The following is a 19,134-nucleotide window of genomic DNA, read 5'->3' on the forward strand; positions in this document are numbered from 1 at the left end:
ATCCCCTTCTACAAACGGATTACTCATTTAACAAGCCCTTATCAATATATCAGCATATCGATTTATAATTTACAGTGCGTGGAGAATGCTGCTATTGCTATCGGGAAAAAGAAAGTAGAGGCTTTTTCAATTTGGAACCGGCATCTTCGCTCGACCTTATTCGTGGTTTCCTCAGCATAAAGATGGTCGAATTGAGAGGGAATTTTGTCAAGGTCTGAAGACACACCTCCACCATATCTTCATTTCCTAGATCTCCACCCGAATGAATACCATGCTATTCTCATGTTTAAATTCAATGTCAAATTACGCATAGAGAAAAAAGTACATAGAAAGGGAATTACGTTCAATTTATGCGCTTAACTCAGGTCGGAATCAGCCCCATAGTGCTGCTTGCAGTTTCATCACTGGAGAGCCTGCCATGTCATTAAAGAGAACCCCACAGAGATGTTAAAACGAGTAACCTGCTCAACTTGAAGCCTTGATTCAATTTTACTTCTGGTCTTTCTCATCAACCCAAGAATGTATCTTTGAGCCCTCATTTCTAAATGACATGGAGGTTCCCGAATTCTGATTAAATTGGAAAATGTAGTTGCATTGAAGGGTGAGATTATGGCAGATTGACTGTGTAAAGGGCCCTGGAATATGTGACAGATGTAGCAGGATAGAGGAGGGCACACACAGTATGCCCCAACCCCAATCTAATATCCAGCATCTCTCTATATGGTACAAACTCACACACATACAACGATCTCCCAAAAACAAATACAGTGCATTCAGAAAGTATTCAGACACCTTTATCTTTTCAACATTTTGTTGTTACATTAATAGTTTCCCCCCCTCATCAATCTACAATACCCCAAAATGACAGAAAAAAAGTAATTAGAAATGTTTGCAAATGTATATAATAAACAGCAACGTAAATATTACATTTACATAAGTATTCAGACCCGTTATTAACTCAGTACTTTGTTGAAGCACCTTTGGCAGCGATTACATCCTTGAGTCTTCTTGGATATGACGCTACTGTCATGACATCCGCGGAAGTCGGTCCCCTCTCCTTGTCCGGGCGGCATTCGGCATCGCCGGTCTTCTAGCTATCACCGCTCCCTTTCATTTTCCATTTGTTTTGTCTTGTTTTCCCGCACACCTGGTTCACATTCCCTTATCAGACTAAATGTATATTACCCTCTGTTTACCCCATGTCTGTGTGTGGAATTACACTACAGGCTGGCTTGCGCTAGGTTTTGTTTGTTTTGTTTAACCCGGTTCATGTTACCATGGTTGTGCTTTTTGCTGCCTCGCCGGTGCCTTTGGGCCAGGGTGTATATTAAAGTTCTCCTGTTATCACCCATCTCTACTCTCCTGCGCCTGACTTCCTGGCAACCAGTTACTCACCCTGTTACAGCTACAAGCTTGGCACACCTGTATTTGGGGAGTTTCTCCCATTCTCCTCTGCAGATCCTCTCAAGCGCTGTCAGGTTGGATGGGGAGCGTTGCTGCACAGCTATTTTCAGGTATCTCCTGAGATGTTCAATAAGGTTCAAGTCCGTGCTCTGGCTGGGACATTCAGAGCCTTGTCCAGAAGCCACTCCTGCGGTGTCTCGGCTGTGTGCTTAGGGTCGTTGTCCTGTTGGGAGGTGAACCTTTAACCTCAGTCTGAGGTCCTGAGTGCTCTGGAGCAGTTTTGCATCAAGGATCTCTCTATACATTGCTCAGTTTATCTTTCCCTTGATCCTGACTAGTCTCCCAGTCACTACCTCTGAAAAACGTTCCCACAGCATGATGCTTCCGCCACCATGCTTTCACCATAGGGATGGTGCCAGGTTTCCTCCAGACATGATGCTGCCGCCACCATGCTTTCACCATAGGGATGGTGCCAGGTTTCCTCCAGACATGATACTGCCGCCACCATACTTTCACCATAGGGATGGTGCCAGGTTTCCTCCAGACATGATGCTGCCGCCACCATGCTTTCACCATAGTGATGGTGCCAGGTTTCCTCCAGACATGATGCTGCCGCCACCATGCTTTCACCATAGGGATGGTGCCAGGTTTCCTCCAGACATGATGCTGCCGCCACCATGCTTTCACCATAGGGATGGTGCCAGGTTTCCTCCAGACATGATGCTGCCGCCACCATGCTTTCACCATAGGGATGGTGCCAGGTTTCCTCCAGACATGATGCTGCCGCCACCATGCTTTCACCATAGGGATGGTGCCAGGTTTCCTCCAGACATGACGCTTGGCATTCAGGCCAAATAGTTCAATCTTGGTTTTATCAGACCAGAGAATCTTGTTTTTCATGGTCTGAGAGTCCTTTAGGTGCCTTTTGGCAAGCTCCAAGCGGGCTGTCATGTGCCTTTTACTGAGGAATGGCTTCTGCCTGGCCACTCTACCATAAAGTCCTGGTAGGTGGAGTACTGCAGAGTTGGCTGTCCTACTGGAAGGTTTTCCCATCTCCACAGAGAAACTCTGGAGCTCTGTCAGAGTGACCATCGGGTTCTTGGTCACCTCACTGACGAAGGCCCTTCTCCCCCGATTGATCAGTTTGGCTGGGCGGCCAGCTCTAGGTAGTCTTGGTGGTTCCAAACTTCTTCCATTTAAGAAAGAAGGATGGAGGCCACTGTGTTTTGGGGGACCTTCAACACTGCAGAAATGTTTGGGTACCCTTCCCCAGATCTGTGCCGCGACACAATCCTGTCTCAGAGCTCTACGGATGTTACGGTTTTCTTCGGGTGAAGGAGAGTCGGACCAAAATGCAGGGTGGTATTTTTGATACATGTTTAATGACGACGAAAAAACAAACAATACAAAAACAACAAACGTAACGTGAAAACCTATACAGCCTATCTGGTGCAAACAAACACAGAGACAGGAACAATCACCCACCAATCACTCAAAGAATATGGCTGCCTAAATATTGTTCCCAATCAGAGACAACGATAATCACCTGCCTCTGATTGAGAACCACTTCAGGCAACCATAGACTTTTCTAGACAACCCTACTAAGCCACAATCCCAATACCTACTAAAACCCCAAGACAAAGACACACCACATAATAAACCCATGTCACACCCTGGCCTGACCGAAATAATAAAGAAAACACAAAATACTAAGACCAGGGCTTGACAGAACCAGACTGGCAGCTCTGGCTGCTCCATGCAGACTGGCAGCTCTGGCTGCTCCATGCAGACTGGCAGATCTGGCTGTTCCATGCAGACTGGCAGATCTGGCTGCTCCATGCAGACTGGCAGCTCTGAACAGGCAGGAGACTCCAGCAGCGCTGGAGAGGAGGAAGGCTCTGACAGCGCTAGACAGGCGGGAGACTCTGACAGCGCTGGAGAGGAGAAAGGCTCTGGCAGCGCTGAACAAGCGAGGTGCACTGAAGGCCTGGTGCGTGGTGCTGGCACTGGTGGTACTGGGCCGAGAACACGCACAGGAAGCCTGGTGCGGGGAGCTGCCACCGGAGGGCTGGTGTGTGGAGGTGGCACAGGATGGACCGGACCGTGAAGGCGTACTGGAGAGCTTGAGAGCAGGGCTGGCACAGGACGTGCAAGGCTAGGGAGGTGCACAGGAGGCCTGGTGCGTGAGGCTGGCACAATCTTCACCAGCCGACTAACATGCACCTCAGGACGAGTATGGAGCGCTGACCCAGGTGCCATCAAATCCCCGACATGCTCCGTCGGGCGATTTTCCGTACCTAAAGCACCAACTCAGCAACTCCCTCATAACTCTCTCCTCCAATTTCCCCATTAACTCCTTCACAGTCTCTGCTTCGCTCACCTCCAACACCGGCTCTGGTTCTGGTCTCCTCCTTGGCTCCTCACGATAAACAGGAGGAGTTGCCTCAGGTCTGAACCCTGACTCTGCCACACTCTCCCTGAGCCCCCCAAGACATTTTTGGGGCTGACTCTCGGGCTTCCATCCGCGTCGCCGTGCTGCCTCCTCATACCAGCGCCTCTCCGCCTCCTGTTCTTCTTTGGGGCGGCGATATTCTCCAGGCTGTGCCCAGGGTCCTTTTCCGTCCAATATCTCCTCCCAAGTCCAGAAGTCTTGTGATCGCTGCTCCTCACGATAAACAGGGGAGTTGGCTCAGGTCTGAACCCTGACTCTGCCACACTCTCCCTGAGCCCCCCAAGAAATTTTTGGGGCTGACTCTCGGGCTTCCTTCCGCGCTGCCGTGCTTGTCTCTCCAACTCCATTCTCCTATAACCCTCTTCGCACTGCTCCAGCGAATCCCAGGCGGGCTCCGGCACTCTCTCTGGGTCGACCGCCCACCTGTCTATTTCCTCCCAAGTCGTATGCTCCAAACTTTGTTGCTCCTGCTGCCGCTGCCTGTCACCACGCTGCTTGGTCCTGTTGTGGTGGGTGATTCTGTTACGGTTTTCTTCCGTCGAAGGAGAGTCGGACCAAAATGCAGCGTGGTATTTTTGATACATGTTTAATGACGACGAAAAAACGAACAATGCAAAAACAACAAACGTAACGTGAAAACCTAAAATCTTTTTTAAAAATTTTATAAAAAATAATTTATTATCTTCAATACCATTCATTCTTTACAACTCATAATTTTCATACATACTCAAATAATGGTATTTTAATTTAACAAATTTAACTAAACAAAAACCCCAAACAAAACCTCAGGGGAGCATCTTCCCTCCCCGTCACCCTACAAACTACCTTTCCCTATCTCCCCGTCCCTAATCTATCCCCTTGCAAATCTAAATGACACCCAGCCCTAAACCCCCCTTCCACCTCTCCCGAGCAGCATGCTGCCCCCACTTCCTCTCTCCCTCTTCATCCTCCCCCTCAAATCTCCTTCCACCCTCCTCACTATCCCTTCTACCCCCAATCTCTCCCTGTCTTCACCATGTTCTGCCTGGCTTCCCACAGCCCCCGTTTAAAGAGACTCATGAGAAGCCAGAGCAGAAACCTGTCCCTATCCGTCCCTCTCGCTCTCCCTACACCTCTCTCTAACCTGGCCCACGTCAATACAAAATCCCCCTTACCAAACCTAACAACACCCGTGCCCTAGCCCATACTACTCCGGCAAAGGCACAGTCCCAAAAGACATGGCGCACAGTCTCCTCCCTGCCACAAGAGGATCTTGGACAGGTGGGGGATTGCACCAAACTATACCGGTACATGATGGAACGTACCGTCAAGCACTTATGGAGGCTCAACCAATTCAGGTCCTTGAGCCTGTTGTCCAGACCCCGCGCCTGCACTCCCTCCCAGACCACTTCCGAGATGCCCACTACAGGCGCCGGACTCCGTGCCTTTCTGACCTACTCGTACAGGTGCCTGTGATCTAAACCTACTCGAGCAACTTCAACCTCAGGGTGCGCATGCAGCCACTTGGCCGCATGACCAAAGTGCCATGGCAGCTGTTCCGCCCGAGGACCCGTGTTAGACCACACCATTACGCTTCTCGCCTGATACGAGAAGAACACCCGCAGGAGGTAACCGGACGGGTGTATCACTGGATGAGCAAGCTCCGTTAACAAGAAAGAAACAAAAATTGTGTCCAGCTTGAGGGGGAAATGTGGTACCCCCCTACCTCCCTCCCCGATGGGACACATCATGCGTGCCCTGGCGACCCACTCGCACCTGCCACTCCACATGAACTGAAACACAAGCCTCACTAGAGGCCTCCTCAGACAAGCCGGCAATGGGTAGATGTACGCCAAATACAAAAGAGACGGCAACACATCCACCTTTAGGACCAGGACTTTGCCCATAAAAGACAAATACCTAGCCTTCCACATTGCTAGCTTCCTCTGTACCACTGCGATACGCATGTTCCAGTTTAGCGTTGCTGAGCCGGAGGTCTCAAAATGGACCCCGAGAATCCTCAGGGCCCCCTCACAGAGAGATAACCCCCAAGGCACATCCGTTCTACCGCGCCATCTTCCGAAAAACTTGACGGAAGACTTTGCATGGTTCAGAACCGCTCCCGACGCTCGGGTGAAATCCCCAAAGATGGCAAGGGACCTTGTCAGGCACGAGTCCTTGCACAGCAGCAAGGAAGTGTCGTCGGCGTACTGCGTCATCTTAACACGCAGCCCACCACTTCCAGGGATCAACAAGCCTTCCACCCCTGTGTCTGCCCTAATGGCAGCCCCCAGAGGCTCCATGTACAGAACGAAGAGGAGAGCCGAGAGTGGGCACCCCTGCCTGACCCCAGACGAGAGGTCAAAAACGTCACCCAAGTGACTATTTACACTAACTCGGCACCCCGCTCCGACATATAATGTACGAATCCATCCTATGAACTTCTCCCCAAATCCTAATCGACCTAACACTCTGAATAAAAAGGATATATTCACGCGATCAAAGGCTTTCACCTGATCTAGCGCTGCTACCATTAAAGGCAGTCCTCTATCTTCAACCCAAGCGATGGAGTCCCTGATTAACTGTAGGTTCCATCTAATAGAGAGGCCCTCTACCCCACACGTCTGATCCTCATGGACGACATAGGGAAGGGCTGTGCGCAACCGGTCTGCTAAAACCTTTGCAAGTAGCTTGTAATCTACACACAGCATGGTCAACGGCCACCAGTTGCCAAGGTCTGTTACTTCCCCCTTCTTATATAAAAGTGACAGCACACCAACAGCCATTGATCCCCCCGGGACCCCCGTCTCAAGGATGGCCTTCAAGACTTCGAGGACCACTGGTCCAAGTATACCCCAAAACTTGACATAAAACTCAGCCGGCAGCCCATCCATCCCAGGCACCTTCCGTTTTCCCATCCTCCTAAAAGCGCTCTCAACCTCTTCTAGTGAAATCTGGGCCTCCATCACTTCTCTAATGTCCTCCGGCAACCGCCTGGACAAGTGTTCTAAAAACACATTTCCCTGCTCTACATCTATTTCCCTTTCCTTAAATAAACCTTGGAAATGATCAGTTGTCACCCTGACCATATCCTCTGGTTCTCTAACTATACTACCATTTTCTTCCCTAACGCCATGCATTACCTTCCTACTCTGTCTGGCCCTAACCGACTTAAAGAACATAGCAGAACAAGTCTCATTGTGTTATAGAAAGCCACTATGCGCACGCTCCAGGAAAGCTCGAGCCTTCCGCTCCTGCAACTCCCTGAGCTGCGCCTTTAGGGTTGCGGATCTCTCCCAGTCAAACTACGCGCCGAGGTTGCCTGCCTCGTACTCGAGTTCAATTAACCTTTGGATACGATCCACCTCCCTCCTCTCCTCCCTTTTTCTCCTCTTGCAATACCCTATTATAAAAGCCCTAATCCTCACCTTAACTAATTCCCACCACTCTAACACCCCCTCGCACATGGACCGGAGGCCTTCAAGCCTCCAAAAGAAACCATAAAACCCGTCAACAAAAGCCTGCTCCTCCAGCACATCCCGATCTAACTTCCAGTACGCCCTACCAAAGAGGCAGACTGGCGACCCCACCTGCAGGAGCACCCCGTCGTGATCCGAAAAGAAAACAGGCAACAGCCGCCCAGACAACTTACCCAAAGACCTGGGTACAAAAATATAGTCGAGCCTCCGCTCAACCCCCCTGGAGTTGCGCCATGTAGGACCGGACATTTTCGGAGTAGTGTGCAGACCACCATCAACCAGACCATGGCAAGCCATTAGCCCGGTAATGGCGCCTGCACTGCTATCCCCCCCTATTCCTAAATCTGTATTAAACCCCCCCCTATCACCAATTTCCTATTTGTGACACACAGGGGTGTCAGACAATCCACCATCTCCCTCCTGTCTGCCACCACCTGTGGCCCATACACCACCACTAATCTAAATTGACAATCCCTTATCGTGACATCCACCCCTATAACCCTCCCCTGCATTACCACAAAAGAATCCTCCACTTTTACCTCCCTGTGCCCACACAAAATCCCTACCCCCGATGAGTGCACCCCCCCAATACCCCAAACCGTCTCCCCCTTGTCCCACTCCCTCTTAAACCTACTAACATCCCCTCCATCCCTCAGGTGAACCTCCTGTAAAAAACAAAAATCAAACCCCACACCCTCCAAATAACTAAAAACCGCCCTCCTCTTAACAAAATCCCTTAAACCCCTTACATTTAAAGTAACAAAAGTAAAATTAGACCCCATGAAAGAATAAAATAAAAACATGTAATACACTCAAATTCTAAACCCAGACAGAAAAAAAAACAAAAACAGGAGACTCACCCGATGCTCCCCTGCTCCATATCTACCGGTGAGAACACCATCTGTACTCCTGACATCCCCCCTCTCCCTCCATCTCACCAACCCAGGATGCAGGAATAGTGTTTGGCTCCGGGGTACCCTGCACCCTGGGTCTACCCCCACACTCCTCCCCCTCCCCAGTGCTGCAGCTGGTTTGGAAAAAAATCGGGAGGCTGAGTCCCCAAACAAAAAACTCCCCACCTCCTCCTGTACCCAGTCCTGAGTCTTGTTAGGTGTGTCCCCACCCAACAGAAGTTGAGGGCCTGGGGAAACCAGCAGCAACCCAGAGGTTTCTCCCACCCCCATCACTCTCTTGACCATCCCCTCCCTCTGTCGGCCAATCGCACCCTCCTCTTCATTCTCTTCTTTGGTGATGGTGGCAGTGGAGAGATACCACCCTCTCCCCCGCCAGCTCCTCCACCATACCCCTCATCTCTTCCACCAGGGCACTTTCCCCCCACTCCACTTGGTCTTCCACTGTTTCCTTCTCCACCACTCCTCCCTCGCTTTCTTCTCTCTCATGCTCCTCCACTCGGTTGCCTTCTTCCGCCGCTTTTCCTGGTTCTCCTACTCCCGTGCCTTCTGTTTCCTTCTCTCTTCCATCCGCCGCTTCTTGCTCCTCCTCCTTCCTTGCGGCCTTCCCCTCTGGACCTGTACTCTGGTCATGAGGCGTGCTTCCTTCCCCTCCTCTTCTTCCCCCATCCCCCGCTCCTGCTCCCCCCAACCGCAGACGCATATGACCTCTGACGAGCCGGGCACCCCGCCACAGGTGTGCTGACGAGCCACACCCGTGGCACGCCTTAGGCTTGTCACAATCCCTCGCCTCGTGTTCCTCAGATCCACAAAATCTGCATTTTCTTGTGCTGCACGAGGCGAATGTGGCCGTAGGCCATACAGCGCCTGCAAAATGGGGGCTGACGTGCATAAAACAACATCCCCCTGTCAGCCCCTAGGGAGAACATAGCAGGAGGATGGAGGTAGCCACCATGTCCCTTTGGGGCCTCCCTGAGGAGGGCCTGGAAGCCTCTCCTCCCATTCCAAAACCCAAGGGAGTCTTTGAGGTGCCTTGCTGAGGAGACGTTATCCATGTATCTCCCCAGAAAGGCCCTCACCTCTTCGTCCTTAACGTATGGGTTGTAAATGTTGACAGTTACAACCCTAAAGTTGTTCTTCGCCAGGCTTGTTATTTCATAGTGGCTCATCGGCCTCTCACCTCCCACTGCTCTTGCCCTTCTCAGGATATCATCGTGTTTCTCCTCTGTATATAGTGCCACGTCGTATGCTCCCTCCAACGAGTTGCCTTGGAAACAAAACACGTCCTTCACCGTCAGCTTTAGAATCCCCATCAATATTATCGTTCCAAAAGTTTCCCGTCCTAAAGGCTCCAACTCCTTTTCCTTCCAAGCAAACCGAATCGTGTTGGCCAGCCCAATCCCAGGGACCGACCGTGTTGATGGATTTAGCACCATCTCAGCAAGGAGAATGGCGCACCCGGCTCACGTTCTCTTCTCTTCCAAAATAATGAAAAACCAAAGTGACTGAGCCTATCTGGTGACAACTAACACAGAGACAGGAACAATCACACACCAAACACTCAAAGAATATGGCTGCCTAAATATGGTTCCCAATCAGAGACAATGATAATCACCTGCCTCTGATTGAGAACCACTTCAGGCAACAATAGACTTTTATAGACAACCCTACTAAGCCACAATCCCAATACCTACTAAAACCCCAAGACAAAGACACACCACATAATAAACCCATGTCACACCCTGGCCTGACCGAAATAATAAAGAAAACACAAAATACTAAGATCAGGGCGTGACAACGGACGATTCCTTCGACCTCATGGATTTATTTTTGCTTATATAGACAGGTGTGTGCCTTTCCAAATCATGTCCAATCAATTGAATTTACCACATGTGGACACCAATCAAGTTGTAATATCACAAGGATGATCAATGGAAACAGGATGCAACTGAGCTCAATTTCAAGTCTCATAGCAAAGGGTCTGAATACTTATGTAAATAAGGTTCTGTTTAATTTAAAACATTTGCAAAAAATGCTTTGTCATTACGGGGTTGTGTGTGAGTAGATTGATGAGGTAATTTTAAAAAATCCATTTAAGAATAAGGCTGTAACGTAACAAAATGTGGAAAAGTCAAGCAGTCTGAATACTTTCCAAATGCACTGTACAAAGTCCCTACTGTGCATATTCGTAGTACAAACAGTTGAAGGGTTAACTTTCTCAGAAACTGATATTTAGTTTTCCACTGTACCTTAATCATCCTTCCTGAAATAGATTTGAGATGACAGTAGAATTGTTTCAGGCTGTTCAAGCCATTGAAGGTACGGCCTCCATTACCACCACAAGAAAACGGACTCAAGGGGCATCATGGGATGTTGGCTCTTTCTATTAGTGTACCATACCAGGGCTTTTCCATTCACTGCTTTATTTGTGTATCATACTACATTTGTATCCCTCTCAAACACACCTCTCCTTCATTACTAAACCTGCCTAGCATCAGTGTGACCAAGTCCCTTCTGATGACTCTGACAATCTGCATCTCATGTAAAATTAACCAGATGAAACCATTGGCATTCTGATAAAACTCATACCCTGAGATAGATAGAAAGAGAGAGAGGAGAGAGGTAGAAGAGATAGAGGAGAGAGAGAGAGAGAGAGCGAGACGAGAGACGAGAGATCGGATCAGAGGAGAGTGCTAATTCAAAGTGATCAGTGGGTATGTATAAATTATGTGTCCCTGTGGTGTGCCCAGTGGTCAGTGGTTGGCAGTGTGAGTCTTGGTGAGTGTGACATGTTGCCCCTCTGAACAGGGTTTCAAGTCTGTTGTACACCAGGGGCACCGCAACACCCCAACACATAGCCAGGACCCTAACAGTGAGACCCCCCTCCCAATCCGCTCTGACTGCACTCCCTATTTCCTACTATCCCAGAGCAATAAGAGTTCTCTTGTTAGAAAACTGTCAGAGGAAAATTGAGGCTCTCTGATCATACAAACACATTACACACATCACACACTTTCTTTGACCTTTTCAGGGCAAATAGAGAAATCTTACACCAAATACCATGTCTTCTACAGCACTTTCAGTGTGGCTCTTTATCTCAATCACTGTTCAGCTCCGTTTTCTGACCAGGTATTCATGGTTATGTTGGGTCATTTTTCATATCTCTCCCTTACCTTACCTCCATTTATTTTATAGTTGCCAGCTAGGGGACAGAGCAATTTGTCTGGGCTTGTCTGTGTGGACTGGAGCCTCCCCATCCAAGTCTAGTTTATTTGAGAAACACAGCACAGTTGGCACAAGGCATACAGCTGCAAGACACATGAACTAATTAACCTCGACACACCCAAAGGTTACCATAGACAGGGCAACAACCAGGGTTTGAGATGAAAGGATTCCCACTGACACATAGCATCAGTGACTGTTCAGTCAGTTATAATAATTAATTACATAAAATCATCCACTCTTTACATTGATCTCTCTTTTCTCAGTGTTCATCAGTGGAGGCTGGTGGGAGGTGCTATAGGAGAACGGGCTCATTGTAATGGCATAAATGGAATTGACTCCGTTACATTTATTTCATTCCAGCCATTAATGAGCCCATCCTCCTATAGCTCCTCCCCCCAGCCTTCACTGGCGTTCATATTTGTATTGCAGGCATTGCGAATCAAGAGCGCGCAGAAATATGGTTTTATCACATCCACATTATTAGAATATTTCTTATGATTCTGTTGATCAGTGATGTAGTAGTAAAAAAGGGTGGGTAATGGGTACACTATAACCTCCAGTGGCCGATAGAGAGATAACGTATTTTTGTTTATATTGGTTAAGAACTGTATTGTTTGATTTTTGATGTATGCTTAGGCCCATAGGGAAGATGTGGAGATGTTCATATTGAAACAAACATGGTTTTAAAATTGCCTTTTGTCCAGCATCTCGCACACACACTGTCAGCAGCGTCTCTACTTGAGCCGACTCGCTCACTTCAAGCTGGGTTCGTTCGTTTCACGTCTCAAGTCTTCGGCCTGTGCCACCAGAGAGCGGAATCAGCCGTTTGAGAGAGTGGCGAATGTGCTGCTAAAAAGCCAAATCCGGGGGGCGCATGCGAACATATCGAACAAACTGTTCATGATTCCACTCATTCGCAGAGGCAGGCGCGTGTAGAATGCAGATCAATAATATTAGCGTTCTGAGCTTTGATCGACGCTAGGAGCAATATTTAGATGTTGACCTTGACCCGTGATAGATTTTCTTTAGTGTACAAGACATATTTTAAGATTTTTTTTTTTCAAATTAGAAAACATTGCTGAGGTCCGGACCTCGGTGTCCTTATATGTACACTGAACAAAATATCAACGCAAAATGCAACAGTTCATACAAGGAAAAAGTCCATTTAAATTAATTAGGCCCTATTAAATAAATGAATTATGCCCTAATCTATGAATGACTGGGAATACAGATATGAATCTGTTGGTAAAAGATACCTTAAAAAAAAGATATGGTCGTGGTTTAGAAAACTAGTCAGTATCTGGTGCGACCATCATTTGCCTTATGCAACGTGACACATCACTGCAGTGATTGTAGTTTGTGGAGTGCTGCCCCACTCCAATTCAATGACTGTGCAAAGTTGCTGGATATTGGCGGGAACTGGAACACGCAAGTCATACACTTCGATCCAGAGCATCACAAACATGCTCAATGGGTGACATGTTTGGTGAGTAATTTTCAACTTCTAGGAATCGTGTACAGATCTTTGCAATATGGAGCTGTGCATTATCATGCTGAAACATGAGGTGACGGCAGTGGATGAATGGCACGACAATGATCTTCAGGATCTCGTCAAGATATCTCTGTGTATTCAAATGGCCATCGATAAAATGCAATTGTGTTTGTTGTCCGTAGCTTATGCCTGCCCATACCATAACCCCACCACCTACATGGGGAAATGTTCATAAAGGTGACATATGAAAATTATCCCACAGGTGAAGAAACCTGATGTGGAGGTCCTGGGATGTGGAGGCCTTGGGTTGGCATGGTTATATGTGGTCTGCAGCAATTGGACATACAAATTCTTTAAAACCACATGAGGCGGCTTATGGTGGAGAAATTAACATTCAATTCTCTGGTGGACAATCCTGCAGTCAGCATGCCAATTTTACACTCCCTCAAAACTTGAGACATCTATGGCATTGTGTTGTGACAAAACTGCACAATTTAGTGTGGCCTTTTATTGTCCCCATCACAAGGTGCACCTGTGTAATGATGCTGTTTAATCAGCTTCTTGATATTCCTCACCTGTCAGGTGGATGGATTATCTTGGCAAAGGAGAAATGCTCACGAACAGGGATGTAAAACAAATGTGTGCACAAAAATTGAGAGAAATAATGTGTGTGTATGGAACATTTCTGGGATCTTTTATTTCAGCTCATGAAACATGGGACCAACATTTTACATGTTGCGTTTGTATTTTTCTTCAGTTCAGTTAACCGTGAACATACACATCAATCACTATTTAGATAAATTACTAGCTTACTCAAAACTAATGCACAATGATGAGACAGTGAAATGAAAATAAAGACACAGAACTGTTACAAAATAGCTTTATTTAGTTACAATATAAACACACTTTGAAACATGATTTGGATGGTGCTTTTAAAATGTGCGTGTTCCAGCAAAAAGTTAGAGCTGTATAGTACCGGTCATACCCCAGCATTCTTTGCATAGGAGTGGAGTGTCCAGTAGAAGGGCTCCATGGAGATGAGATGGGATATCTATTCTATATAGATCTTTCAGTAAACATCCATGGGATTCCATGTAGAGGAGCGGACTAGAGTTCCATAATAGTCCCATTAAACAGATTGCTGGATTTTCATATTTTAACTGTAAACTTAAGGTCACGTTTCTGATTCTGTATTAAAGACAAAAATGGTGATTTCAGAAAAGAAAACCTTTTACTGAGCTCCAATGACTTGGCAGTGTCAGACTTCAGTCCCCTTTAAGCATTATTATTTACTTTTTGGCCAGTGCAACCCTTCCATATTCATAAGGAGGATAGGGGAACGGAGGAAATACACTATATTACCAAAAGTTTGTTGAACATCTCATTCCAAAATCATGGGCATTAATATTAGTGTAGCAACAGCCCCCACTCCAGATGTTGGAACATTGCTGCGGGAATTTGCTCCCATTCAGCCACAAGAGCATTAGTGATGTGGGGCACTGATGTTGGGCGATTAGGCCTGGCTCACAGTCGGCGTTCCAATTCATCACAAAAGGTCAGGTTGAGGTCAGGCCTCGGTGTGGAAGAACTTGACTGGCCTGCACAGATCTCAACAAACCATTTCTGTATGGACCTCACTTTGTGCACTGGGGCATTGTCATGCTGAAACAGGAAATAGCCTTTCCAAACTGTTGCCACAAAGTTGGAAGCACAGAATCGTCAAGAATGTCATTGTATGCTGTAGTGTTAAGATTTCCTTGCCCGAACCATTATGTCTCCTCCACCAAACTTTACAGTTAGCACTCTGCATTTGGGGAGGTAGCGTTCTCCTGGCATCCGCAAAACCCAGATTAGTCCGTCGGACTGCCAGATGGTGAAGCGTAATTCATTACTCCAGAGAACGCGTTTCCACTGCACCAGAGTCTAATGGCGGTGAGCTTTACACCACTCCAGCCGATGCTGGGCATTGTGCATGGTGATCTTAGGCTTGTGTGCGGCTGCTCGGCCATGGAAACCCATTTCATGGAGATCCATTTCATGGAGCGCTCAATAAACAGTCATTGTGCTGACATTTCTTCCAGAGGCAGTTTGGAACTCGGTAGTGAGTGTTGCAACCGAGAACAAAGGATTTTTAGGTGCTACGCGCTTCAGCAGTCGGCGGTCCCATTCTGTGAGTGTGTGTGGCCTACCACTTCACGGCTGCGCCGTTGTTGCTCCTAGACGTTGCCACTTCACAATAACAGCACTTACAGTTGACTGGGGCAATGCAGAAATTTGACAAACTGACTTGTTGGAAAGGTGGCATCCTATGACAGTGCCACGTTGAAAGTCACTGATCTCTTCAGCACGGGCCATTCTACTGCCTGTTTGTGTATGGAGATTGCATGGCTGTGTGCTCGATTTTATACACGTCAACAACGAGCATGGCTGAAATAGCCAAATCCACTTATTTGAAGGGGTGTCCACATACTTTTGTATATTAGTACAGCTTTGGGGAAGGTAAGTGGATCCTTGAGCTTTGTCTAAGTAGCACTTCTACCTGCAGCAATTTGGTAAGGGGATGAGGGTTTAATCAGGGATCAGTTGGTGAGAGTTCAGGTGTTAGAGGTCAGTGGTGAGGACAGGTGTAACCCCGTGTATGAGCAGGGTAGGACCCAGGTCCTCGGTGAGCAGGTCTAGCTGGCGGAGGTAGGCCGTGTAGAGCTGCGTGTCAGCCGGGGGGTGGGGCAAATACAGGAAACGCACGGCCGGAGGGGGGCAGGCCTGATCCAGGATCAACCTATTAACCGCCAACAGATACTCATCCGACAGCCTTGTGGCGTTGCTAGGGAAGCTATTCACATAGTCGCCGTCGCCTCCTTCCTTCTCTTCAAACAACCCCCTCTTCCCCAGCCCCTCCTCTCTCTGTGACTGGTGGGTAGGCCTCCTCTTGCCTGCCTCACCCTGCCTCTGCCAGTGTAGCGCCACCTGCTGGTCCCAGGGCACAGTGTACACATTGGCTTTGATCCTCAGTTCCTTCAGCAGCTGACCCAGCTTTTCCTCAGAGCCTCGCAGGCTCCGCCCTTCCTCCACACATAGAAAGAGGCGGAGTCTAGCATGGCGCCACGCGCGGACCATGTTGAGGACGCAGGCAAGCTGGAGCAGGAAGAGGGAGCAGGTGTCTACATAGCTGGAGCTGTCTGGTCTCAGCAGGTTGACGGGCCACACGTCCACGTACAGAGCACCCTTCCCTGGGGACGAGGAGATGGTTGAGGCCCGGTCGAACTGGTGGAAGTAGCGGGCTAGCGCTACATTCTTCATCATCTTCATGGCATCTGCGATCACCGCCACGTATTCATGGGGTCCCATGACTTTTCCGTTTTCCCCCATACCATCATTGGAAGGCCGCAGGGCGGGGAAGTGGTAGGGCGGGCGTTCGTCTTCGGGGTCCTGAGTGGGGACGGTGGCAGTGAGGGCGGGGTCAGTGAGTTTGTCTTTGGGAGTGCAGTCATCATAGAAACCCAGGACCAATGTGTTGGGCCTCATCCCACCTAGAGAGACAGAGAGGGATGGAAAGAGGGAGAGATGAGTGAATGGGTGTGATCGTAAAAGAGGTGTATGAGTGACAGTTGGGCCAGTTACAGCTAATAGAGTGCATGGCATCAGAGAGTAGTGAATATAATCATTGACCTAGGCCAGAGATGAAGAGTAGATGTTGGACTCCGTGCCGTACGGAGTCAGCCAGGGTGAGGTTGACAAATGCCTTGATGTTGAGGTGGTCCACCAGAGACAACCATGAGTCATAACGGCACTGGAGAGGGTTGGACGGTAACGTGTCTGAGAGAAAGAGCAAGAGAGCGAGAAGGGGTGGTGGTGGGAGGATGGAGAGAGCGAGAGAAACAAAACATCAATATCTGTGCAAACATTTTGGCCAGGGGCCATTATCTGCCAAGTCCTCAGAGAATAAGAGATTAAGTTATTTCTCTGTGTAGTGACCTGATTGTGCAGTGCCACAGAAAAACACAAGACACGAGAGGCGCCCCCGAGAGAGAGCGCGAGAGGCGCCCCCGAGAGAGAGCGAGAGAGGCGCCCCGAGAGAGAGCGCGAGAGAGGCGCCCCGAGAGAGAGCGCGAGAGAGGCGCCCCGAGAGAGAGCGCGAGAGAGGCGCCCCGAGAGAGAGCGAGAGAGGCGCCCCGAGAGAGCGCGAGAGCGCGCCCCGAGAGGCGCCCCGAGAGAGAGCGCGAGAGAGGCGCCCCGAGAGAGAGCGAGAGAGGCGCCCCGAGAGAGAGCGCGAGAGAGGCGCCCCGAGAGAGAGCGCGAGAGAGGCGCCCCGAGAGAGAGCGCGAGAGAGGCGCCCCGAGAGAGAGCGCGAGAGAGGCGCCCCGAGAGAGAGAGCGCGAGAGAGGCGCCCCGAGAGAGAGCGCGAGAGAGGCGCCCCGAGAGAGAGAGCGAGAGAGGCGCCCCGAGAGAGAGCGCGAGAGGCGCCCCGAGAGAGAGCGCGAGAGAGGCGCCCGAGAGAGAGAGCGCGAGAGAGGCGCCCGAGAGAGAGCGCGAGAGAGGCGCCCCCGAGAGAGAGCGCGAGAGAGGCGCCCGAGAGAGAGAGAGAGGCGCCCCGAGAGAGAGGCGCCCGAGAGAGAGCGAGAGAGGCGCCCCGAGAGAGAGCGCGAGAGAGGCGCCCCGAGAGAGAGCGCGAGAGAGGCGCCCCGAGAGAGAGCGCGAGAGAGGCGCCCCGAGAGAGAGAGAGCGCCCGAGAGAGAGCGCGCCCGAGAGAGAGCGCGAGAGAGGCGCCCCGAGAGAGAGCGCGAGAGAGGCGCCCCGAGAGAGAGCGCGAGAGGCGCCCCGAGAGAGAGAGCGCGAGAGAGGCGCCCCGAGAGAGAGAGCGCGAGAGAGGCGCCCCGAGAGAGAGAGCGCGAGAGGCGCCCCCGAGAGAGAGAGAGAGGCGCCCCGAGAGAGAGCGCGAGAGGCCCCGAGAGAGAGCGCGAGAGGCGCCCCGAGAGAGAGAGCGAGAGGCGCCCCCGAGAGAGAGGCGCGCCCCGAGAGAGAGCGCGAGAGGCGCCCCGAGAGAGAGCGCGAGAGGCGCCCCCGAGAGAGAGCGCGAGAGGCGCCCCCGAGAGAGAGCGCGAGAGGCGCCCCCGAGAGAGAGCGCGAGAGGCGCCCCCGAGAGAGAGCGCGAGAGGCGCCCCCGAGAGAGAGCGCGAGAGGCGCCCCCGAGAGAGAGCGAAACACCACTGCTATACTGCACCGTTATTTGCCCATTTGTGGCCCACCTGTTAGCTTGCACGATTCTTGCCATTCTCCTTAGACCTCATCAACGAGCGGTTTTCGCCCACAGGACTGCCGCTGACCGGATGTTTTTGGTTTGTCACACCCTTCTCAGTAAACCCTAGACACTGCGTGAAAAGCCCAGGAGGCCGACCGTTTGAGATACTGGCACCCATGGTTTATTTAGCGAGCTACGACAATGTGACTCACTGTCAGAGCGAACCATTTCCGTGAACGAATAAACTTCACACACTGGTAAGCAGCCTGGCTTACCACACATATAGCTTTAGTTACTGTACTAGCCAAGTCAGAGACATACAACATTGGTTTGGCATCAACTCAGTCGAACACAATTCCACTAGACATTCATCAACAAGCCTGAACTGTGATGGATGACAGAGGTATTCAGCCACTCTGGGAAAATAACAGAAGGGAAACGTAAAAGGCTTCTTTATTCTTAGAAAGCAAACGTCTCCGTGTTTCCTCTTACCCAGGTCTCCCAGCTGTACATGTCCCAGGACATAGAGACCACTCTTCTTGATGTCGTTGATGAAGGTGATGAGACCTACACTGCTACGAGGGTTAGACACCATCAGCAACAGCTGGGGTCTCCAGAACTTCACATGGTCCTTACGCACGTCCAACATCAACAGGTACTTACGCACCTGGAGGGAGAGACCGAGAGTTACGTTACAACAGAGCTGTATACTGTATAGCAGTGGATCCAAACCTTTTTTCAGTTACTGTACCACTACCTGAATTTTGCTCTGCACGGAGTACCCCCTCACATTTTACCAGTAGGCCTATGGTCCCATGAGCCTTCTCATGTACCCCCTGTAGATAGTAAGGAGTACTTGGCCTATGGTTAGGAACCACTGATCTATAGTGCACACACAATAGTTATCAGGACTGGAATGCTAAATGGTAGCAACATAGATGTAGGATCATAAT

The 19,134-nt window shown here is 49.8% G+C and overlaps 2 protein-coding genes across 2 annotated transcripts in view; both read right to left on the minus strand.

Annotated features, from left to right (window-relative positions):
• Positions 1 to 19,134, minus strand: part of LOC112225629 (activin receptor type-2A) — a 679,452-nt gene that overhangs the window by 285,757 nt on the left and 374,561 nt on the right. The window lies entirely within an intron of this gene.
• Positions 15,322 to 19,134, minus strand: part of LOC112234843 (solute carrier family 12 member 9-like) — a 54,697-nt gene continuing 50,884 nt past the window's right edge. The window contains exons 11-13 of the mRNA XM_024403151.2: positions 18,674 to 18,848; positions 16,612 to 16,758; positions 15,322 to 16,472 (exon numbers count right to left, since the gene is read on the minus strand). Of these exons, the coding sequence (XP_024258919.1) occupies positions 15,544 to 16,472; positions 16,612 to 16,758; positions 18,674 to 18,848 (1,251 nt within the window). The 3' untranslated portion in view covers positions 15,322 to 15,543. The remainder of the gene's footprint in view (positions 16,473 to 16,611; positions 16,759 to 18,673; positions 18,849 to 19,134) is intronic.

The sequence above is a fragment of the Oncorhynchus tshawytscha genome, linkage group LG26 (genome assembly GCF_018296145.1).
Source record: "Oncorhynchus tshawytscha isolate Ot180627B linkage group LG26, Otsh_v2.0, whole genome shotgun sequence".
Lineage (NCBI taxonomy): Eukaryota > Metazoa > Chordata > Actinopteri > Salmoniformes > Salmonidae > Oncorhynchus > Oncorhynchus tshawytscha.